This window comes from Solanum dulcamara, chromosome 7, assembly GCF_947179165.1.
Source record: "Solanum dulcamara chromosome 7, daSolDulc1.2, whole genome shotgun sequence".
Classification (NCBI taxonomy): domain Eukaryota; kingdom Viridiplantae; phylum Streptophyta; class Magnoliopsida; order Solanales; family Solanaceae; genus Solanum; species Solanum dulcamara.
In genome coordinates this window covers 14,793,547-14,819,136 of record NC_077243.1, presented here as the reverse complement: position 1 = coordinate 14,819,136, position 25,590 = coordinate 14,793,547, and the positions used below count along the sequence as shown (strand labels likewise).

At 32.8% G+C, this 25,590-nt stretch overlaps 3 protein-coding genes across 4 annotated transcripts; all 3 read right to left on the bottom strand.

Moving 5' to 3' along the window:
- Positions 1–2,652: 2,652 nt before the first annotated feature.
- Positions 2,653–4,276, bottom strand: LOC129895653 (copper transport protein ATX1). The gene is made up of 2 exons (XM_055971383.1): positions 4,135–4,276; positions 2,653–3,112 (listed from the first exon to the last, which is right to left on the bottom strand). The coding sequence occupies exons 1-2, from the start codon at positions 4,262–4,264 to the stop codon at positions 2,835–2,837; spliced, it is 408 nt and encodes a 135-aa protein (XP_055827358.1). The 5' UTR covers positions 4,265–4,276; the 3' UTR covers positions 2,653–2,834.
- A 3,723-nt stretch (positions 4,277–7,999) lies between these two features.
- Positions 8,000–11,136, bottom strand: LOC129896630 (heavy metal-associated isoprenylated plant protein 9-like). Its single transcript, XM_055972563.1, has 5 exons — positions 10,843–11,136; positions 10,592–10,745; positions 10,118–10,290; positions 9,934–10,024; positions 8,000–8,742 (listed from the first exon to the last, which is right to left on the bottom strand). The coding sequence occupies exons 1-5, from the start codon at positions 10,861–10,863 to the stop codon at positions 8,273–8,275; spliced, it is 909 nt and encodes a 302-aa protein (XP_055828538.1). The 5' UTR covers positions 10,864–11,136; the 3' UTR covers positions 8,000–8,272.
- A 9,163-nt stretch (positions 11,137–20,299) lies between these two features.
- Positions 20,300–24,727, bottom strand: LOC129894105 (protein NTM1-like 9). Of its 2 annotated transcripts, none has more exons than XM_055969626.1 (6): positions 24,322–24,727; positions 23,227–23,507; positions 21,996–22,298; positions 21,518–21,889; positions 20,915–21,421; positions 20,300–20,798 (listed from the first exon to the last, which is right to left on the bottom strand). In XM_055969626.1, exons 1-6 carry the CDS (start codon positions 24,542–24,544, stop codon positions 20,532–20,534), a joined length of 1,953 nt encoding a protein of 650 aa, XP_055825601.1. In that variant the 5' UTR covers positions 24,545–24,727; the 3' UTR covers positions 20,300–20,531. The 2 variants fall into 2 exon arrangements, with proteins under 2 accessions (XP_055825601.1, XP_055825602.1); XM_055969627.1 differs by having other exon boundaries at positions 21,518–21,880.
- Positions 24,728–25,590: the final 863 nt, after the last annotated feature.

The window sequence follows — 25,590 nt, the reverse complement described above, 5'->3', positions numbered from 1 at the left end:
ATAGTGAGAACTGTAATTTCCTTGGCTGCAACTAACAGGATAGTGCCAAACAAGTGTTGAAAAATAACTTCAAAATCAAAGATCTAGGAGATCTCAGGTATTTCCTTCGTATCGAATTTGCAAGGAGTTCGGAAGGCATACTCATGCACCAAAGGGAGTATGCTATGGAGCTCAAATCAGACTCTGGATTGAGTGGTTCAAAGCCTAGTGTTACACCAGTGGAGTTTAATCACAAGTTAGCTACATCAGACTATGATGATCATTTCAAGATTAATCATGACACTGCTTTATTGGATCCAGGAGGCTATCAAAACTTACTGGGAGACTATTGTACCTTACAATTACTAAGTCTGATATTGCTTCTACTATGTAGAATTTAAGTCAATTCATGCATGCTCCCAAACTGTCTCACATGGAAACAACTCTTAGAGTGGTGAGATATATCAAACAAGCACTTGGTTTTGGAGTTTTGTTGTCTGCTAAGCAATCTACTTCTATTTAGAAATTTTGTGATGATGACTGGGGATCTTGTATCAATACAAGAAAGTCCATCACTGGATATATGGTAACATTTGGTGATTCATTTATTTTTTCGAAGTCCAAAAAATAGGCTACGGTCTCTAGAAGTTCAGTAGAGGCTGAATATATGAGTCTGACATCCATCATAACTGAAATTGTTTAGTTAATTGGATTGTTCAAAGAATTGAATGTTGAGGTACAGATATCAGTAAGGTTACATTGTGATAGTACTCTGCAGATTGCAACCAACCCAGTATTCCACGAGAGAACCAAATATATCGACATTGATTGTCATTTCATTCGAGAGAAAATACAGAATAGACTTGTGGACACTGTACATCTGTCTACAGCTGAACAACCTGTAGATATACTTACCAAAGGCCTGAGTAAATTGCAACATTTTCATTTGGTTTCCAAGCTAGGGATTAAGAACATCTCCATACTACCTAGCTTGAAGGGGGTTATTAAGCATATAAAGGATAAGTGAATTAGAGTCGAGCTGAGCTGTCAAGTCTGTTATGACGCCTACAACTGTCACATAGTTAGTGGTAGTTAGTAGATATTTTTCTGTTAGGTAGTTAAAGGAAGTTAGTTAGGCATTAATATAAATACGCTACAATGTACAGGATCAATTCCAGTTTTTCTCTTCTTCAATTTGAGGAAAATTCTCAATTCTCTTTGTTTCATATATGAAATTGTGTAAGCTGAAGATATTCTGAGACTTACTACATATTAACAGCCCTATTATTTTATATATAAATTATCATGATTATATGACCAGTCAAAAAATTCTTTAAGTTCATTACTACAATTGTATAAGATGTCAAAGTAATTACATTTTATATTATCAGTGTAGTTTAAAAGTTAATTATAGTTTTTACTAAATTAACAATTCCTAATACATGTTATAACAATTCCCTTATTATTATTATATGCTATATGATTACATGAATATTTTTACAGGAACTCTTAAATATAAGACAACTTATGACCTCCACTAATATAAGAGGCTGGGCCAAACATAAAACAATGGAGTAACGTCTATGAAAAATTAAATTTTCAAAATAGGATAAGTAGATAATCTAAAATACAAACACAGTGATTGATTTTAGAACATTTGAAAAATTACATATTTATCTAAAACAGATTACTTATTATTTAGTCGTATTATGGTTTAATTTTGACCAAGAGCGCGAGCTATGGGGTGGGATAGATAATCTAAACGCTTGAATTGTATGTCAAAGTCGATACCGACATATTCCTAACTCGAAAACTATAAGCGCCATTTTTAAAAAAACAAAAGAAAGGCCACGCAAGTCACTGTCTAGAATTTGTTAGCGTGACATTTAATTTAATTTATGGTACCTCTCATGTCGAATGAATAGTACCTCAATCCTAGGCGTGAAAATGCATCAATCACCGCCTTTAGCTTTCTCAACCGCCTTTAACAAAAGACCATTGTGTCGTGGCTACGTATATAGTCACTGGTTCAAAATTTTAGTTCTATGAATTCAAGATTTGAGTTTAAATTGTTGAGTCAATAACCTTGTTAGAATTATCGGTTCATAATTCAATATTTTAAATGATTTCATATAATAAATCCAAATCTACGCTAAAAGATAGAAGAAATAACCTAAATAATTGCCTACTCAATTATTGCTTAAATAAAAAAAATAGCTAGCAAATGTATAATTAATATAGAATTCATGTATACGGTTTGAAAAAATAAATGATATATTCAACCGGCTAAAAGTTATACGCTTTTATGTACGTGCAAATTGGTACCCATATTGTGAATCGTCCCTCATTGACTACAATGACAATGAGTAATGGTAATGAATTTATAGATTAAGATAAATTAGGTTTGATCTATAATGATTGCTATTAAAGCTAGTTCCTCGAAGCTTAATGTCTTGATTTAAAAAATAAAATGACTTATTTTTTGTTTTCATAACAAATAATTTTCTCGTGGGGCATAAATTTATATATCGATGTCATAATATCTTACAAGTTATGCCTAAACATGACTTCAATTTCGAAAAGAATCACAAGTTTGATTGCTTAAGGGTACAATTAAAGATTGGACCCTTTGAAAAACAAATTTAAAAACCAGATCATTAGAAGGGTGAAAGGTATAATTTTATGGTAAAACTTTATAACGATCATAGGCATAATCAAACATAAACGAAGTATTTATCCCTCGAAAAAGCAAAGATAGGAAGCAATTGAAGATGGGGATAATTAATCGCCGGCATAAGTGGCAGCTATATAATACAAAGTTACAATCATGCTCATATTTAGGCCTTATGTTTTAATTAGAATGAATATGATCTTGTGAAGGCCTTTTTCAAAGCTAATTTCCAGCTTAGAGATCGAGCCCTAATGAGAGCTAAAGGTGGTGCTCTGGGCCTAATTCGATAACGAGATGCTGGTGGTGAATCTGTTTCTGATTCTTGCATGTTGTTGTCTTCTGCATTCCAAAAACGAGCGGCTTTTCGTTTGCTCCTAACTGTGGCTAACACATCATACTTGTTGCATATTCCCCATACCGTCACCTTTTGTTCTTCAAAATCTACATTCACTGAATATATCCCTTCAATATTCACATAAAATTATAGGTATTAATACAAGTTTTCAACGGATAAATTGATTTCGTATGACAATGATTGCATAGATTTTTGTCAAAAATTTTAACTCGAAGAAAGAAAAAACAGTAAGTATTGGATTAAAAACTTACGTAAATGTATTCTTTGGTCATCTAGTTTTAAAACATGACCCGAGTATACACTTTGATTGTATGTATATGTAGAATAAAATATATATTACCTATACACTGTGTAAACTACATGGCCCAAACTACAGTGACAAACACAGAAATTATAGACAGATCCTATAATGTAAGCCCATTTTTCTAGGCCCTAGCTTGTTGGGCTTATTTGCTTAAATCTACTGTCTGTTGACTTGAGCATTATCGTCTTGGCCCGTGCACTTGGGGAAGGCTTCATTGCACATTGTAAACGGAGTAACAGACACTTAAAAATAGGAAAAATTAGGCGATATGACAAACATTACTATTATATTATGTATTTAGAGTATAATTTTAAAATAATTACGGTTCGAAACAAACATATCTATTTACGCGGTATGACAAATCTCGCTTGCAAGATATACAAATATATATGTATATCAATTACCATTAAACAATTTTTCTGACAAATATACATATACAATTTGACATATATAAATATACAATTCGCCTCTCTCCTCCCTCTCTCGATGTCACTCGCCTCTGTCCTCTCTCTCAATCTCGCTTGCCAGATATACAAATACATATTTATACCAGTGTTTGTATATTTCACTATATAAATAATTCGTAGGTCTAACGTTTATATAATTCGCTACAGCGTTTATATAAGGACAAATTTATGTTTGTCATTATAAGTAATTAGAAAAACTATATCCATATGGAGAATTATGCTTAAAAGGTTTGCCATATTTGAAAATCCTCCTTAAAATTACACAACTTAGACCTCTACAAAAAAAAATGATGACACTATAAGATCATTAAAATTTATTTTATGAATTTCAATACACATGCTAAAGCACATAATTTACCTTTGATATGGGAAAGTGCCTTGTTAACTTTTCTCTCACAACCATAAGAGTATAGAGGCACCATCATTTCCACATACTGAGGTTCTACATTAATATTTCTGCCTGCCGGAACTATTTGCATGTTCGCCATATATATATATATATATATATATATATATATCCCCAAATTTGAACCTTCAACGCGCAACTATCTACTTAATAAGAGTTGTGTCACCTTAAGTTGAGTTACGTTATATATATAGGTAGTGCTTAGCATATTGAGTATTATTATTATGACATTGATGACGATCTAAAATCAAAAGAAGCAGACAAGATACAAAAGTTTCTTTCTAAAAAGTTGGATGAAATTAAAGAGCTAGCTAGCACCCCTTTTTTACTTTTCGCTTTCAATTTCTTAATTCATGATCTATTATGTACAAATTAATAAAACCTACTATTTCTTAACATTTTGCTTGCTGCTGAAAAAGTCATATAAATTGTACGTAGCATCTAGAGGCTTCTACTAATGTGGGTTCTCTGAATCGAGTATTTAAAAAAGAGAGGTGGGATTATGACTAGGACGAGTGTAAAAAGACCAGTCTCATCATTCAAACGAGAAAGGTTTTTCTTCACAACCCATGTGCCCTGCATTGCTTAGCTTGTAAGTTGCCTTTTATAAATGCTAAGGATTGGATATTGTTAAGGATTTCAACTGTTTTTACAAACTTTAACTACCAAAGTTATTATTAATTTCTTCATACTTCCTAGTTTAGATTGGATCATGCACAATAATTAATTGTATTGGTGCAATGTGAAGTTAGAATAGTTGGACTGAAATTTTATCTATACTACAACAAACATGCATGTGGTTGGAATCTGATGTGATGCAGATTCACAATTTAAATTTTATGGGTTCCATCTCATTGTTACTAATATTGATTTCATCATATTTTTAAGATTATCAGTTTATATTTACTTTTTGGTTAGTACCATTTTAATGGATTTATGCACAAAAGTCTATGTATGCTCAACATTGAAAATACTAAGTTCATATGAACTCTATATTAAACGGTAGGTCTGCCCCTGGTTGGAGCAAAGGCAGACTTAGAATGTGTAATTATTGGATTCTTTCAAACTAGGTAATTCTGGTTCATTACGATGACATATACTAAAATTTCACTAAATAAAATATTTAAGTAATTTTAAATTTAATAAGTTAAATGCATTATTTTCTGAATTCAAAGCTCTCCATCCGCCTTCAAATTAAAGGTAATTGAGCGGCAGCCTAAAGTATTGGAAATTTGAAGGAATATGTTTTCTGTAGTTTCAAAAAGTGATAAACCTAAAAGAATTGGCGTAGTTCCTTTTACTATCATGGGAAAGGTGGTTGCGCTTTTGCGTAGCTCATGGCCTTATATGACGCCAAAGTTAGCTTATCCTATATATAAAATATATTCCTCAGTGATTCTAAAGCTTAAGGAATAAGGCTGCACTTACACTTTACACTGACCCCGTTCTCAATTTCTATGTAAGAATATGTTTTTACTGACTTATTTTTAGTGCTTTTAAACATTACTAATATAATGTCATAAAAATAAAGTAAAAGTCATAAATTAATATACGACTCATATTAGTAAAATTTGTTCTTAAGGTCACATGTACGACACCAGCTAAGGCCAGATTTTATCCCCCCAAAAAAGGGCGTATGTGCACTTCCAAGTTCCACCCTCATCCTTCATCCACACATCACCCTCCCCAAACTCCTCTAATTACATTAGGTCTGTTATTATTGTAATTGGAATTAAACAGCAAAAAGATACTAGCATGCAGCAGCTACCATAGACAGAATGCAAACATGGGCATACGACAAAACTGAAGCCTATTATGATTTATGAGAAATGAGAAACTGCTTGTTTTAAAGTAGCAGTAACATTTGATCAGAAACATAACAGGACAATTAACCCCTGCATAATTAATTTAGAATAAATGACAAAGAGGGTGTATAGTGACAAGATTTTGAGTTAATAAAGTATGTTTTTCTTTTAATGAAATAAGAGCTGATCGACTTCTCATAGATTTCCTTCACTTGATCGATCCCCCTATCATCATCTTGATCAGCAATAATTGTACCTGCTGATTGTGACCCTAATTACTTCTAGCTTTTCCTATTGCCTTCATCTTAATTAAGTCCGTTACTCATATTATAAACAATGTTAAAAGGATGTTTATGAAAATCCAAACATTTTCTTTTATATTTTCAATGCGGTCCATTTTTATAGCGATTCACTTAATAAAAATTTTATTATTCTCCAAAATAGAATCACAAATTTAAAACCTCTAATTAAGTCTGAATCATTCCATCAAAACCCGTGTATCAATTGTTCCAACTATAAACATGGATTGTCGCTACGTCGCGATACAATAGAGAGCCGAGAAATGAAATTACGTAGACAAAAGGAGACGACCGCATGGGCCACGGAATCCTAAGACCCCATGTTAGATAAAGGGGCCCACGGGCACTAAAGATACAGGTCGGTAGATGACTCAGATCCGCGTAAATCCCAAATGGTGGACCCCAACCACGTGGAACCCATGCATTTGTCTCTGCTGAGTACTATCCAACACTTTCTAACACGCTTCATGTCTCACTTTGTATTTCTTGGAGTATTTCTCCACCGTTTTTAATTTATATGATTTAATTTGATTAGATATGAATTTTTTTATAATGTTTCAAAATTACTTTTGAACACAGAATATATTTTATAGATCTTTTATTAAATAAGTGAAATTTAGTATTATTTTTTCTATCTCAATTTAAAAAATTTAATTTAAAGATGTATGCTGTTATTTAAATCTTCTTATTTCTTTAAATTTTATGATGTGAAATTTATCAAATAGAATGTTTGAAATTGAAAAGCTTAGTAAATATAAAAAAATACTCTTTTTGAGGCACACTCAAAAAATAAAAATAAAGATACTTAGGACCCATTTTACCATGAATGTTTTTTAAAAGATTATCCTTTTCACTTTATTTGCAAACCAATGTTTGGACCTTAAAATTTTCAAATAGTAAATTTGGAAAACATCCAAATCCTGTTTTCACTTTTAGAAAAAATATTTTGAAATTTTAAATATTTATTGTAAAGATACAATCAAACACAACATCTATTTTAAAATTTTAAATAAAATGATTTTTTTAAAAAAAAAATCATGCTAAACACCCATACAAATTAAAGTATTTTCGTTTCGAGCCCTGCTATGGTCTCTAGTTTGATTGTATGAACTAAAAATCCATCTCTTTTCATTTCGTCCCAGTAACATAGCTTGTCCAGTTGAAACATATTTATATGATAGTTGAAAATTAAAGAAAAATTGAACAAGTCAAAACTTATATAAAGTTCATTTAAGGAAAAAGTAAGAATTGATGAACTTATAATTAATAGCATGACCATCAAATATTTTTAGCATATACTCAACTCTTAGTATTTAGAACGAGCAATTAAATAGATGTGCTAAGAAGCAACGACGTTAATTCTGTCTATGTTATTGTTAATTTACTTACGAACTAAGTTGTTTCAAGACTTTTGTACAACTATCTAAAGAAAAAGTATTCAACCTACGAAATACTACTAAACTCTGGAACATTTTTTAAAAAAATGCTTATTCAATATAAGTTACTAAAATTTTGTACTATTCAATTATATATATGCTTGTTCTTTGTCTTATCAATTCGTTGGAAGTTGCTCAATCTTAATTTGTTTTCATGTTATCGATTAAATATAGTTTCGTAATATAGTCCATCGAGCATATTATAGAATATAATAATCTAAGGTAGACAACTTTACATAAACATCTGCGTAAAAATTAATATTGTAACATTAACAAAGATGGTAATTAATATATATACATAACAAAAAACAATAATGATGTTACATTTTTATATCTACTCTTGAATACTATATCCAAGATTAGATATATATTACACGATAAATATTGGTATTTATCATTATTCATCTAGAGATAGAATAATCCCCTTCACATGATGACCATCCATACAACAAATTAAATACTCCTACGTGTTTAATCATCACCCCCACAATATCATAAAAACTTAGTGTGAGGATTGATTAAGTACTATAGTTTGTTGCATGTTTATTAATTATGTAATGCAACACGCATTAGGGTTTTCATCTGAGAAGAGCTGCGGAGGTGGAATTCTTTCAATAACGTAAAGTGGCTGATACTGATAGTAATACATCATCTTATTAATGGTATGCTCATCATCATGTTCTCCAATTGGAACGATCATCTCTTCTCCTCCTCCGCCGCCACCTTCTTCTTTTTTTTCTTCCTCCGGTGGTTTTTCAGCGTATCCCTGGCCCCCGTCTTTCTTCTCGGGGGCGGCTCCATCATCGTCTTTCTTGTCTTCAGGCTTTGGTTCTTCAACGGGCTTTGCCTCATCGGGCTTTGTCTCTTCAACGGGCTTTTGGGGCTCGGGTTCGGGCTGAGGGACAATTTTGGCTTGCTTTTTGGTGCGTCGATAGACGTAGTCGACGAGTTTGTTACCGTCCATAGTGCCTGTCACCGTAACTTTGCCTGTGCTGGCTTCTGTTTCCGCACTTCTCACTCCTAAATTCAACAAGACAAATACTTATTGATTAAATGTGTTACACCTGTAAACAAGTGTTTTATTATTGAGATTATAATTCCGAAGGTATTCGTAGGTAAATTTTCGTAATAAATAATACGGAGCAAGTATAATTTGAAGTGACTATACTGTTATATGAGTTAAATTATTATATTAATAGGGTAAGAACAATTTAAATTCTACTTATATTATAATTTACATTAATGTGTGATAAGTCTCGATAAAACAGTTTGTTTTGGTGTAACGTCAACTTTAAAATAGTTTCCAACTATACCTTTATAGTCTTTTCAATCATATTCAATTCGCAAAAAATATTTTTTAAATAGGCGTAATTTAGTAAATTATATATTTTATCTATTGTTTTCCTTAATTTATGACGGACGGAATACTATACTCGCAAAGAACATAAAGATGTATTAGATGAATCCTGAATCGCTAAATTCTATTGGGTCAAAGGCAACGGTATCATGTGCAAATTATTCAAATAATTTGTAAATGCTTTTGCAGCTTATATATATGGATAACATTCGTGCACCTGCCCATTGTCCCACCTCCACCTAAAATATGGGGACAGAGGTGGATAAAATCTCACGATCACTCTTGGTAAAAACTTATTTTTATACCAAATCAGTAAGTATATATATGACATTTATTTGAATATAGAACGGTTTTACCCAACCGTGATTAAGTAACATGTACTTTTACTTCATATTAACCATGGTAAATTCATATTTGTTTGGCCTAAACATTTCTCTTGAAATTTCGTACTTGTTCTTGCCTTGGTCTCTCTTCAAAAAATAAAGCAAAGTTCATAGGAAAGGAGCAGTCAGCTCACTGTCCCCTTCCACTCGGTCTTTTTTCGTGGTACTATCGCAAAGTCTCATTATTGATAATTTGATTATTAATTTATTTTGGACCACGAGGATTCCAATCCTCTTTCGCAATACTTGGGTTTTTACTTCCTTTGCTAGGTTTCACTTCTTCGCTATATCTTCCCAGTAGTTTGTTTATATAGGAATTGAAATTATGATTAATTAGACCCTTGTGGTCGGATTCTTCCCCGAATCCTGTGAATAACGGAAACTTTAGTGAACCGGGCTGCCCCTTTGTCTATCTATACTGATAATGTTAAAAAGAATCACCATTAATATAATTTTAACATGTTATTTTACCTCTCATTCTCAGAATCTTCTTTTTAAGCTGCTCGGCGCAGGCCTCACAATGCATGTTGACATTAAGCTCCACAGTAGTCAATCCACTTACCTGAAATATATAAAAACAACGATCCAATGTTTACATTATAATCCTTTAAGCATATATAGTTTACCATTAATCACTTGAAAAAAGCAATAATACCTGTGAAGCAACAACTTGAGGAATTGGTTCACCCTCAGCAGCCGGCAGGGGTGACAATACTTTTGCAACTCTCTTAGTTTTCTTCGTAATCCTCTCGCACACTGCTTGTGGCTCTATTACACCCTTTATTGTCACTTGATTTTTCGCCATGTCTGTTACTACTCCTTCAACCCCTGCTCCAAATTCAACGTTAATTAAAAAAAAAAGAGGCGAGTCTATAATGAATTCTGTGTAAGTTCAATCGAATTCATTAAGAGTGTAGATTTTGAATTCCCCTCTATTAAAACATACACATTCAGTGCAGAGCTAAGGTATCACCCGAAACCCTTTTGTCCAAATATAACACTATTCCACATGGTCTAAATTATTATTTTTTATGTTTACAAACTAGATATTGAACCCTCTTAGCTTTTTTATATGTTTAATTCTTTATATTATGAAAATTCTAGTTCCGCTAATAGAATGTAAACAAACCTCTAATCTTTGAAATGGACCTCTCAATTTTCTTGGCACATCCTACACAATGCAAGTCCACATATAAAACAAAAGGTGAAGGTGGTTGTGGCTCTTCTTTTTTCTCCTCTTCTTCTACTTTCTCCTCTGTTTTCACTTCTTCCTTTGCTGGCTCCTGTAGTACGTACATTTCATTCACAATGTCATAAATTAAATAAACACACAAAATTTCATTCATTCATTCAAGAAACAGAAAAAAACAGGAGACTAACCTGTTTCATTTCTTCTCCCATTGTGCCTATGATTATAATGTCAAAAACAGAGTGATAGCTTTTATATAGTTCAAAGAGGCTGTGAAGAGAATCAAATTGGAGTTATATGACAAAATAAGATTGTAAGGAGAGAAATGGGCGGTGCGATTATTACTCTAAAAAGCAGACTCTGTGCGATGGCAGAGCACATGCAGGGCAACTAACTGCCTACAATTAAACGAAATTTATTCCTTCTTTTTGTATATTAGTAAAGGGAAGAACATTAAGAGAGAAGGGGGGGATTTCCAAAGAGTAGGGGCAAACCAAATTTATAGACATAAAGTGGACTCAATTCAATTTTAAAAAAATTAAAAGGAATGAATAGGAGAGAGAATACATACAAAAGAGAATATTGTGCTTTGTGAGAATACTAATTTAATTCAAATTATGTATTGTACTCTCTCCCGGTTTTTATTTTTTTCTTGTTCAGTTTTGTTTTTTCGGAGTCAAATTATATGAAATTTATTTTTTTTGAAAGTTAAATTACTTAAATTTTAATTTTGAAAATTAATCAAAGTAAAATCACTCATCTCATTACTTATTAATTTATAACTTTTTTTTCATTCTTTAACACTTCATCTCATGTTTAGAGTTGAACATTGATTCGTGATCAAATTTAATTTTGAAGCTCAACGTCGAGTGAGATGAATTCTATTTTATTACCATATAAAATTATGTCTTGAGTTTAATTCATATTTCAAAAATTAATTATATAAAAAAAGAATTATTCATGTCTTATAAGAAGATCACCATCTCATTAAGTATCGATATTAGATTTTTTTTCATTCTTAAGCGGAGCTAAGTATGTTGCTTAGGTTTCGAGAACTATTGTCTCCTGATTGAGTGGGTCCCATCATAATTAATCATCTAGCTAATCACATAATTTTGTCTTAATACATTCATACAGGAACACATTAATTAGCTAAACCATCAATATTTGCGTTGATGAGACCTTTAATTAATTCGCAATTTTCCTAATCTTTCTTTTAATTGTAGAAAATTGTAGAACAAGAGATGATAATTAAACATGGGTGCCTCGTATAGAGACGGTTAATGGATCAGTAAACAATACTCCTACTATTTGCTATGCTTGACAATGAAATACCAAACTCCATTATTTGAACCTTTTGTTCCTTTCATCTGATCATCAATTTCAAAGGTAGTAGCTTTTTCCCCTGCATAAATTTATCAACTTTCTGTGGCAGATGAGTCTGGCAAAGAAAAAGTATATATCCTTAAACTTTAATTGCTGCGATACAACTTGATAACTTCAACAAAATTTGGGGATGCTAAATTTCTAATGATTTGCGTGTAAAGTTATTCGTGTTTCAAAGTTGGTATCACATGGGTTGTTCCACTTCTACATCTCAAACTCCCGGGCAAGTTTAGAGGTAGTTTGGATTGACTTGTAAGTTTTTTTTAATTTTTTTAAGCACTTGATTGTTTAATTTAAAATTATTTTATGCTTAAAATAAATTTCAAAAATAATTAAGTTTGTTTGACTTAACTTATCTAAAAGAACTTATAAGCTTATCTAAAAACAACTTATAAGTCAAAAAAAATAAGTTGAGTTATCCTAATTTTTTTTTAATTTATAATAAACAGTTTTTAGCTTATGAGCAGCTTAAAAAAAAGTTATCCAAACAAACTCTTAGTTCATTATTTTAAACGCGAAACATAATTATATATATTATAAGTTCAATAATTAAAATTCATCTGCCTCCTCTCTAGATCCGAGTTTTATTTAGGTCCAATGTATATGTAAAATCATACTTCAATGTATTTAAAAAATTATTAATTGAATTGAAGTTTTTGTACAAAATTAATTATGACCAAATAATAAAACTGTATAAAATCAATAAATATTGTTCTTACTCAACCATGAAACTCTAGCAACAACCAAAACAGAAATAATAGCAGAAACAGAAAAAGAAAAGAGACCCAACAAAAAGGAAAACAGAAACAGGTAAAGTAAGGAAAATAGATGAAATGTTGCGGACTTAATTACTATTTTTCGTTTGTAGTTCATGTGATATTTTTATGTTACACAATCGATTAATTATAAAATCCATACTTATGTTAATTCTTTCACTACACCTACCTTACCAAACAAGTCCACACAATGAAATTGATAGCTAACCACTATACTTTAACATCTGTCCATCAAATCCAAACAAATATAAGTTACTATCTCTGTCCCAAATTATTTATAGTGATTTTTCAAAAAGATTTATCTCAAATTATTTATTATTTTAAAATTTTAAAATAAAATTAGTTATCCTTTTTCTGATTTACTCATAATAGTAAGTATTCTGAAAGACTACAATTGTCTATAAATAAGAATGAGATGATCGAAATATCTTTTGATTAATATTTTATGAAGGAGCATGTAAAAAGGAAAAGAGACAAATAATTTAAGACGGATGAAGTACTAATAATGCTGTAATAAGTAATTTGAAAAAGGAGTTTCAATGTGGAGTTAATTAATTGGGTAATTAAATGACTTTTGAGATGAAAAATTGTCAATATGTCCCTACTGTGACACAGCATGGACGCTAGGTTTACGTGGAAATGACTCAGCACTAATCAGTAATTTTCTTGCATTAATTACAAGTTTACAACTTACCCCACTCCACCGAACAGAAAAGGTCAGCTTGAATTATTTTGACATATTGCCAACCAAAGAAAAGTTTCAGATAGTAGTATATAACGACAACATTTTTCAAGTTTGGTTTAGGATCTAGTTGGATTGATAAAATATTTCTTTAAATAGTGATGTTTTTCATTAAATTTCTTACGTGTTTGAAATTTGTGATTTGTTCGTTAATCAGTTAGGGTATTTTATTTTATTGTTTGTGTAGTTGATGAAGAGTTTTTTTAAGGTGTGGAATTGTGGGTCACTAAATCTGGAATTTTGAATAGTATTTGGTAAAAGTGGAATGGAAAGGTTGGTAACATGCAGACACCTCATATGCATATTGCATCATTAGCAGCAAAAAGGCAATCAAAACTCAACCACCCATTACCTTTCAAACACCTTTCTGGTTACAATTCAACCAGCAGAATATACTTCCCGATTTTGTTCCTTAATTAAACAAATGGAATTTAGCTAAATGCACTTAAAGATTCTGCCTAGTAATTAATGATTGATGAAAATCACAAAATCAATGGCGACTTCAAGATTTTTATTACGGAGGTTTGTAAATAAAAATTTAGTGTCTAGTATTTGAACTTGACACATTAAGGTCGATATTCAATTTCCTAAATCTCTCGTCTTGTGTTTAAGATATTATAAATCTAGAGATAAGTGTCAAAAACACACCTAAACTATCCTTCTTTTTAGAGTTTCATACCTAAACTATCACTTCTTAATTTGAGAAACACACCTCAGTGGTGTGTGTAATACACTTATATATAGAGTATAATTTTTTACCGATAAGGTTAGGGTGAACACCCTCGTCCACTCCTAGATCTGTCCCAGCACATGATGTATGGTCAAAATCATTTTATAATAGTTATTTTTCATAAAAATATTTCATTATAACCATCAGTTTATTACTTTTTAGAATTTCTTTTCATGTTATTTTAATATTATAGATTTTTATAACAATATTTTGCTACAGCACTAATAAGAAAAATATGAGGACGACAAACAAAGTCATGATCAAAGAAGTTGTATGTGATTATTTTTCTTATATATACATGAGGTCTTGAGCAATTGTATCGATACTACTTGTGATGATAGATAACAATTTTTCATTGGCTAACATAATGAGACATCAAATAAAATAAAATTTAGTTTAGTTCAGTTTATTGTGTGGGTGCGATATGTGTTGTCTTAATTGTTTCCTTGATGCAGTCAAAAAGCATTGGAATATAGAGTCAAAGCCAGAAAGATAGGTGCTATCTAAATTAGAAATTAATCTAGTGAAGAAATGAATTAACTTAGGCAAAAAGAGCATGTAGTCCACTATTAGTTTATTTTATATCTAATTAATTAATTGTTACTCAACATCACTATTCATTGAATCACCACTAAATTATCGTTTCGATTAGTCTAAAGGATGCATCTTGGATGTATGAAAAATCTATTGGCGCATTATCCCTATAACTTTTGTGCTCTATATCCTATTAACAAGCTTGCTTAAGAACTAATTAAACCAACAACTGAATATAGTATATATATCTTCATTGTTTAATTAATTAATTCAAACTCCAATGTCCAATACTTGATTTACGAAGAATGATCATATTTCCATATATAGCAAGCAAATTAACAGAATTAAACCGTAGAAAATAATTAAGTGAAGTAAAAATTACGATTAGTTTCTTGAAATTTGGCACAGCGCACAGATTAGCCCTGTATGTATGTATATAATATTTGCTACTTCCTTTAGTTCATATTTAGTGAATTATCAAAAAAAAATCACAGTTCAAAATAAGTGATCAATTATTCAAAGACTCTTTTTTTTATGAAATAAGATTCTTAATTATTTTACCTTTTTTAGAAGAATAATTTAGGAACAATCAAAGGATATGCTCAATGTCCTTCAAGATATTGATCCTACTGCATTTTCTGAAACTTCTGACATTCCATCGTCTTCTGCTCTACCTTCAAACCCTTATGCGAATGAAGTGTCAGAGAACCCTGTTCTTGATTCCCCCATTCAAGCCAGTGAACAAGAGTTTCCTATCATTTCTTCTACTCTAAACTTGAATGTACCCCAAAACCTATCACCCGATGAGCTTATTCAACCCAAATCCTCCTTTGAAACAGAGTTATCATTATCTCTATCGGGTATGTCTTCGAATGAGATTACAGAGCAACATTTCGAAGGAGATCTTCCATAAATAAGAGGAACATAGTCCAACATTCTTGCTATGAGTGAAAAGTTGGAAGTTGAAAACTTGGCTGCAGAAAGCCTTGCAACCATGAAGAACAAAATTGTACCTTCCTTCTTAGAAGAAAAATCAGGTAATGCTAATCCTTCTCTTTGTGAGGAACTATCTCCTAGAGTGAACAAAACTCCTGAAACTGCTCTATCAGTTGTAAATGCACCTGATGATGAAGATGATTATTTCAATAAGTCCTTGTCTTGGGGTTTGAAAAGAAGAATGGTGCCAGTTTCAAGCAAACGTAAGGAGAAAGTAGTGGATTGTGCAGGCTTGAAACCAAAATCTCACCCATTACAAGAAGTTCTTCTAAAAAATTGATGAGTCTGTTATACCTGAGGAAGATGAAATTGTTAAATTGTCAAAAGGAAAAGATCATGAAGAAACTGAGTCAAACAGGGGTGAGAAAAAGGTTGAAGGAAGTTCAAAGAAGATTGATTCTAAAGGTAAAAGGGCCACAAAGCCCAGAACAAGGAAAAGTTCTGCAAAAACACCAGCAAGCAGGAAGAGGAAAACAAAAGCTGAGAAGGTGAAGGAAGAAAAGAAACAAAGCAAAAGAAAGAGGGAGATATCTCCTAAACAGTCTAGAGAAGGAGATACTAATAAATTATTTGTTGCATTTGATCCTGAACCTGAAAAAGGACTAGGTTCAAGCAATAAAAGAATAAAGATTGAGAAGGAATTTTTCAAAGAAGAAAGAGTTGAAATTCTGAGTACTCAAAAGGTTCTAAATGGAAGAATACTTGACACTGATATCCTAGATAAGTCAGGAATGCGCGATTTGGTTGAAGCTGTGGAGATTTAAGACTGGTCGCACTTGTTCAGATATCATATTCCTATACTGTATGAACAACAGGTTCGTGACTTTTATTATAATGCTGAGTATAGAAATAATGGGTATTTATACACTAATGTTGGAGAAATAGATGTGTGTTTGAATAAATTTGTGCTTGATAGAATATTGACCGTAAAAACTGAAGTAATCAAATTTGTTGTAGGGATGGGGTGCTCTAAAAATTTTGTTCAAGAGTGTGGCAAACTCTAAAAATTGAATACAGTGAGCATTCCCAAGAAATTTCTCAAGAGAACATATCAACTGTATTTTGAATTTGTGAACAAAGTAATGCTTACAAGAGCAGAGAAAATAACAGTGGCTTATGCCTTTGATTTGTTTATCACGGAAGCCTTGAGCAAGTTTGAGTTTATCAACTTACCTGTCATTATTGTGGAGCATATGCATAAGATTGTCTATGCCAAGGACTATAAGCATGGAGTGGGGTATCGATATTTTCTCACTAAAGTGTTCAACCATTTTAAAGTTCCTCTTGGTGCTAGTGTGAGAGGAACTCTCAAGCAAACATTTTTCACGAACAGTTTGGTTGAGTGTGAATGTGTTGAGGGAAAAACTAGGCAAGTAAGTAAGATGTCTGAATTGTTGTTCGAGCAGGAGCAGTTGAAGCGTGAGTTGGAATATATGACAACAATCTTAAGAGCTAAAGATGCTGAGATTGCAAGGCTTAAGACACAACTAGCCACTGCACAATAAGAGGGACCAGGTTCTTCTGAATTGCGAACACTCAAAGAAGAAAATACTAGTCTGGCAGCACAAGTCGTCAGTCTCAAAGACAAACTGTTTCTACATCATGAAAATCATGCTGATCAGATGTCTCTTCTCTTCAAATCCCTCACCCAAAAACCCTCATCCACCTAGTGTTGTGTTCCTTTCTTGAACTAATCACAATGGTTTACTTTTCAGTTAGTTTGTAATGTTTTGAATATTATCTCTTAGTTGTGATGAATGAATATTTTTGTTTCTCTAGTTTAATCTCCTGATTCATTGCTTCTTGGCTTGTGCTTGTGTTTCCCTCAGTGGCTTTGACTTTTCTATAATATTGTATGCTTAGATTTTAGTTTACTGTTTTCCTTTTTAATGATGTCAAAAGGAAAAATATTGTAAGCTGATAAGATGTTAAGGAAGAGCTTGGTGAAAGAGGGAACATTGATTTTTTATAGGGGGAACATTGATTTCTTTTGTGACTTTTTGGCTAGAGAAATCTGCTCTGATTCTGCTCTCAGGTTGTAAAGGGAGAATGTTGTAAAGGAGTTAGCCATCATCAAAAAGAGGGAAATTGATAATGCTCTTGAAGTAGGTTTTGATGATTTGACAAACTCAGGGAATAGGTAGAGGACTTGGTCCCTTTGAGGACTTCTTGTTGATAACGACAACAGACAAATAGTACCTAACAGATCCTGCAAAGTCTGCATGTCTGTATGTACGCGGCCGAGTCCTTAGGCAGAAGGCCAGTTGTCTGACCAATACAAATCGTCCAGCACATGGTATATCAGTGACATATACATTCTTACAACATTTTCTCATTGGGCTTTCGGAATCTCAAAAAGGGAATATCTATTAAAGCTTATTCTCTCAAGTATCAAAAATTTGCTCTTGAAGAAGATCGATTATTTGATAGAGTTATTAGTGTTTTGTTCTTGTTTTTAGATTGATAATTTCTTGTTCTTAATCTTGTAAGGTCTACTTCCTATTCTGTAAAGGAAGTTAGATCAGTTCTCATTTCTTATCTCCTTTGTTTATCTTGTCGAAGTAACTAGAGCTAGTTATGGAAACCCCCTGAACTCTAAATCATCTAAGAAGTTGGTGATTTAGGAAGCAATAGAGTTATTGTTTCAAAGTCTGTAATAGAGTTGTTACAAGGAGTGGAGAGGGATTGTGAGTACAATTTCTAGATTACAATAGCTTGTAATCTGAATCTTTGGCTCAGTTTTTCTAGTGAAGATTTGAGCTGAAATTCTGTGGGACAGGTCATGGTTTTTCTTTTTTGAGAAAAGAGTTTTCACGTAAAACTCTTGTGTCTATTTTATCTTTCTGTTCTTTAAGTTTCTGCACTAATTTCTGGTAAAGGACTCGGTCCTTATTATTCAGGTGAAAGCATTCATTCTAACTGTGTAGGTGTACCAAATTTCCACACTTCACTTAATACGGACTAGAGGGAGTATAATACTCCCCCTATTTCATATTAAGTGAATTTTTGTGGAATTTTTCATCGTTCAAAATAGTTGTTTTAAACTTTTTTCATATTTGTCCTTTCATTTATTGAAGTTTTATATTTTTTAGGAGATAAATCACACTACTTGCTAAGTTATATTTATGATTTATAAAGGATAATAGTGGAAAGTATGGTTCAAATTATGTCCTTCAATATTTTTTTAATATGTGTGTATTGACTCACAGATTGACTTAATATGGAATAGAGGGAGTAGTAGTAAATGCTGTTAAGAATGCAGAACAACAAGTGTGTGATTTCAGGCAAATTTTGGATTTCTAGACTCTACTGCATGCACTCTCCCTCATTAATTTCTTCCTTTTCATCCTGAATATCCTACCCATTCAATGCTTCTGTTTCAACCTTGTATGACAACAAAAAGTAATTAAATTACCAAAAGGCCTTTGAAGAAAAAGGTTGCACCACTATTAGTTTAAGGGCTGTACATGGTACATGGTACATGATATGTTTTCAAGAATGCAAGATCCTTGACCATGTTTTGTTAGCTGTTTGGCCTAATTTTGTTACCAAAGTTGAATTGTTTTTCTTTTAATTTTATTGAAGGACAAAACATTTACTCGCTCAGTTGATTTGTTTTAAAATAAGTGATATATTTAGCTTGAACACATTTTTTAAGAAATTAATCATTTCTAAAAAATAAGGAGTGCTTTTCTTACTAGTCTACCCCCAATTAAATGCCTCGAAGAAAAATTGATTTTTAATGGTGTAAAACTTTATTACACCTTCCATTTCAAAAAATTTGAACTAATTTTTTTTTTAATTGGAGCAATTTTTTTCTCAACTAACAAGATCCACAAGAGTTTTGTTTATGGAAAATTTTCTCTCGATTTTCTTGTACTTTTTATTTATTAATGAATAATCCATACAAAGGTCAATAGATTCAACAATATTAACTTATTAGGTTTTTATTGATAGATTTGTCGTTATTGTCTTGTTTATCATCGTTCAAGATTTTCCTCCTTAATTTGGATTCTGAAATTTTATAGTACAACTAACAGGTAATAGTTTTATCTACTGGGAAGTAGGGTGTGCATTCGGTTTTTCGGTTCGATTTTGTATTATTCGATTTTAATTTTTCGATTTTGAAAAAGTGTGATTTAATTCAAACTAAAAAAATGATTTGATTAGGTTTTTCTCTTTTCGGTTCGGTTTTATTCATTTTATTCAGTTCAGCTATTCAGTTATGTCAATAATTAATAGCAAAACCAATGTTATATTTGCATGCTTAAAAAATAAAAATTACATACAATAAGAAGTAATAATATTGAACTCTTAAACTTACTTTCTAATATAAGTTACTTTCTAATATAAGTTACTTTCTAATATAAGTCACAAATAAAACGTTCTTGTCTCGTTTTGGTGTTTTCAAGTGAAAGGAGAAGGGTAGGGGATTCAACAGGGTGAGAGTCAAAATCCAAATTTAAAATAAATTGGGTAGAATCTGGAAAGGCAAACTCAATACTAAGATCCTACTCTAAAAGAAACATGTACAAAACGAGCAAGTCCTTCAAAATATACACTAGCAATCTCTAATGTCTCAAGTCAAGTTCCTGCTGCAATAAACATACGAGGTAAATTCAAAAAAGAGGACTGCCTCTTCATGCTACCCTGAACACATACCCATCATATATTGGGAATTTATAAATACAAGCACGGCAGCCGACGCATACTATACTATACATACAGTCTAAAGCAACCCCAGATACCTATAAAGACCACAAGCAGACTGGCAACCACAACAACCTTGGACATGTAAACATGTGATGAACTTGAGAGCTTTGTGGTGGTCTTCAAGGACACATCAAGACTTTCTTCAACTGAAGAATCATCTGTATCTTTCACTCGAGTGCTCAAGTCACCAGCCTCCCCACTAACTCCCTCAAATTCTTCGTGTGTTGTATCACTGGTGGTAGAACTATGTTCATCAGAGGCTTTCTCACCCTACACAATCCCAACATGATAGTTTGTGTTTTAATGTCTCTGAGGGTAAATATCTTTTCTAATTTAAAAAAGAAGCTAATAACTTTAGGAGGAAAAAAGGGATTGGAGAGGCTTACCTCAACTACTGCTTGATGACTTTCTGCCCCCTGACTAGAATCAGTACGCATGCGATACTCAACTGATCCAGCTTGCATTTTCACCTGGAAACGTATTCTTCTGTGAGCAGTTCCTTGTGGTCTAGACTGCATGTCATCAGGTTGATTATGCATTTGCCTGGTCCTGAATTTTATTCCAGTTCCTGAACCAGATTCACTGCATACCACATTATTGCAAACACCGGATTGTGCTACTTTTAGGAAGTCCGGGACCTGATTTCCATCAAAACTAGCAGGATAACCATAATGTCCAGGGTAGGTATTTTGAACATAATGTCCAGGGTAGGTATTTTGAAGGAAACCTAGATTTCCAAAAGTATGATCATTGCTAACATAAGGTGCACCTAGTGCACACTGAGCCTCTGCCTCTATCATTGTAGCTTCGAGGGAATTGACCTCTCTCTTAACTGCAGCCTCTCGATCAAAATTGTCCCACAGCACCTCAGGATCAAAGAAATCTGGCTCAACCTGGGATAAAAAGAAAAGCAGCATAAGATCAACTATTTAAGAGAACTTTCAAACAAGTGGCACGGATTAATTGATGCAATACATGGTTCCACTCACCAGACTTTGGTGGGTAACTTCTTCTTCTGACTCACTACATGATCCAGAGTCCTTAATCATCGGGCCAGTTATGCTGCAATTTTTTGTGTTAATATGATGTGATGCCAATTCTTGTCCAGAATCTTCACATGAAAATTCATCTGAGTTGATGAGTATCGAGTCCAAAAAGTCATTAATCTCATGAGCATTTGTTCCATACTGAAACTGGACATCTTTTTGATAACCACATATGTCATTATTCAAGGGGGCTTGCAAATAAGAAGATCCAAGTTCCACCTGCATCTGTGAGTGCAATGGGGAGAAGATCTTCCAATCTGGCTGTGATGACGGGTCACAAAAATTTCCCAACTCTTTTTCTAGATCCTGAACAGGCTAAACATGAAGCAGAAAAAGAAAATAATCACTTCACCCAATTTAATCAACGATAAAAAGCATGCCGTTCAATCAAAAAGTAGAATCCTGATGTAGGTTAACTTACCGGTATGGAGGTTATGTCCAACATTTGATCTTCAGTATCATCAGCAATACAGCTGTTGCTGTGACTCTCAATGGGTATTTGTTTGCCATACATCTCGCCTTTGGAAAGCTTTGCTGCATTGCTTTTATCACAATCACTTAAAGGTTGTATGACCATTACTGGGGGGGCTGCCTCTGATAATTCATCTTCAGTAGGTGATTTGGCAACTGAAGCATTCTGTTCAGCATCTAAATTGGAAATTTCAACATGCTCATCCTGCTTCAAATCATTCTTCCTAAACAGACGACAAAGCACAAAGGCACCCTGCAACAGGCAAATCACATTTCCCAGTATGAACTAATTTTCATTGTTTCACCACTAATAACAATAGAAATATAAGTGTCCTCTTAAGTCAATTTCAGAAGTAAACCGCAGATACAAAGTTTTTCAATTTATTTTTGATAGGTAGATGCTTCTGATCCAAACTCATTTAACTGGGACATCTAATAAACTAAAGAATTGGCATTAATTATGAGAGCACTTGCAGCATATTTCAGTAACACGCTGCCACTAAATGTAAGGCACTTCACGTGTCTATACTAATTAGGGAAGAACTAAAAAAAATAAACTTCTTACAAAAGGAGTTATCTATAAAATGTCTTCTAAAGAAGAAAGCTAGAAAAATCCAACATCTAGATAGGCTATTATTGTTACAATTCCAAAGCCCCATGAAAATCCTCATGTGGATGTAACTGAGGATCTTCAATTTTGCAACGAATAATTACAATTCATGTTGGCTGAAGATATTATCCACCAAAATAACCAAGCGCAAACAAGAGTTCATATAATAAATATTTTGCTTTTTGTAGCAATATATAATATCAGGAATCTTGTTCCCCTCTAGTGAAACAGAATCCTTACATGCCCAGTCCGTGGAATTAATAATATAATCCCATGAAAATGGACTACTATAGTTATAAAATTAGCAAGTATATGCATTATTTTGTGACTCCTGAAAAACAGATAAGAACCAAATAGGTTAGAACTAACCAAACCATGTATGTTCAAGTAACCCATTACATGAATATGCAGTGTATTACATAAGGCATGATTTACGTACCAACTTAGGTATATAATTAAATCGTAGAATCTGATCAAAGCAGCCAATAATTGCACCATGATGCAATCAATCTTTTATACAGAAGATAGAAATACAAATTCAAGGCACAAGATGGATAAAGGATGTGCAGACCTGGCCAGGGTGTGATCCATCCAACGACTTTTCAGTTGCACGATATTCATGAATCACCCAATGAGTCCTCTTACCTTCAGGGGCTCGGCCAATGTAGTATACCAAGGTCTTCTTCATCCCAATTTTGGTGCCCTTCTTAGTAACAATGTTCCTATCTTTACCAGTAGCTTTCCAGTAGCCTCGTTCTGTTGCTCGGTTCAGTCGCTGTCCATTTTGGTACTTACGATCCTTTGGGCAGAAGAAGAACCACTCGTTGTCATGTGACTCTACCACAGACAAATCTGCAACCATTCAAACCAATCCACTCCATCATTTTCTTTCTAAATCTTAACTTCAGCATTCCAAAAATAAAGGGGGTTTTGGGATCTGGCCTATGATAAAACCAAAAGACAGTCAAAAGTGTTTTGTGTGTTGCAGTTTTCGGGGGATTTTTGGGGAAGAGATGCTACACACTCCAAATGAAAAATTAATATAGCAAAGAAACTGTCACAACATATAGTTTACTCTCTTGTCTTTCGTCTTTCCTTCCTTCTACTATAACAAATGACAAATTTTGAGGTCAAGAGCAATACCATCCCACAGCTAATCAGTACACTACTTCCCCTACGGTAGAGACCAATTCTTAATCGAATAGTTCCCCTAGACCACTTCCATCAGTTATTCAATCAAATCCACTTACTTCTCTTCCATTTTCTTCGCGAAAAATATAGTTTGTAACATACTTAGGAATGGGCTATTGGCCAAACTCCTCAAAATTTCATCCTTCAAAGACAATCCAAGTGGTCTCAATAATGAACTGCCCACTGTTTGAGTATAAAACATACATCTAACTTAATTATTGGTGTGATTCTCACAAACAAAAGTCCTAGAGAGTGCTATGCAAATGAACTCCTAAAGCTAAAATTTATGCTATGTGCCCAGGGAAGTGTGATCTTTTTAAAGCCAAAAGCATAAGACTTTAGAAATGAAATCAAGAACTACTCCAGCATGAACTTCCGGAAATTGTAAAAAAGGGAAAATTAGGGTTCAACACAGCTCCAATTAGGGGGTTTTCATGAAATTGATGAACTAAAAAATTAAAGCAGGGAAAGTTACCAGGTAAGTCCCAGGGCTCGAGTTTACAGATATCAACTTCTCGAATAACGCTGACCTGACTATCAGCACCGTTGATTTTCAACCTCAGATAATGATTGACCAGCTCCTCATCCGTCGGCCGGAAACGGTATCCCACCGGAAGAGAGTGTAACGGCGGTATACCCATCTGTTTATCGACCGGAAGTACGGTGATCGGGTTTTCTCCAGGAAGTACGGCCATCATTTACAGCAGAAAAAAAATGCAAAGTTTTGAGATGTGCTTTAAAAAAAAAAGGTGAAAAAAAGTAGATGAACTGAGGAAATATTATATAATAGAAAAAGTAAAAGTATTGAAGGGAGATCTGAAAAATTCTTTGGAATTAGAGAAGATATTCTGAAGTGAAGTTTTTCATAGAGGAAAATAACTCCATTGTTAGAAACATCTAAGAAAGTGAGTTTCGTTAGAATTCTTTCATATGCTGACTTGGAAGAAAGAGAAAATACCGCGTTTTTACAATTCTTTGTGTATATACCGCGTAAAATTGTTAGGACGTAGTTTTGCTTAGAATTACAGTAATGACATTGGGTTCTCAGAATTCCGTTTATGCCCATGGTTGATTGGTGCTAAAAGGTAAAGGGATGGAAGGGGTAAATAAGGAAACTGGGGAAACGTAGCTACTAAGAATAAGCCACGGAAGTCATAAAACGAATGAAATATTGACACGTGGAGTTATGATCTTCGAACAAGGAAAACAAACATTAATGACGTAAAACATGTTTATTGAACTTAGTTAAAACATTAAAAACAGATAAATTCCCAGACCAAATCCACCGAGAATTTTTTGACAATAAAGAGAAAAAAGGTAGCTTCGAGGACCAACTTTTATTTTTACTTTTACCTTCATTGAATTTATAGTAATTTTAGCTCATATAAATTATTCAAAGAAATTAAAACGATAATTAATTTGAAACATCCTCTTCCTTTTTTTTTCTTTTACACAGTGATATTAACACCTACAAGAAATACTTTTAAGATCTATAATTCAACAAACCATAAATCATAATATCTATATAATTATATATATAAAAATATTACATATAAAAGGTGTCAGTTTAAAGATGAAGAAAAGTCGCATAAAATAAATATAAAAAAGAAAATGAATAAGAAGCAAAAGGGAACAGAAACAATGTTCAAGTTCCATTTGGTTTTTTAGCATAGTTGGGAGTTTTGACCAACATGCGATTTTATTATGAATAATAATAATATTATGAATAATAATAATATTATGA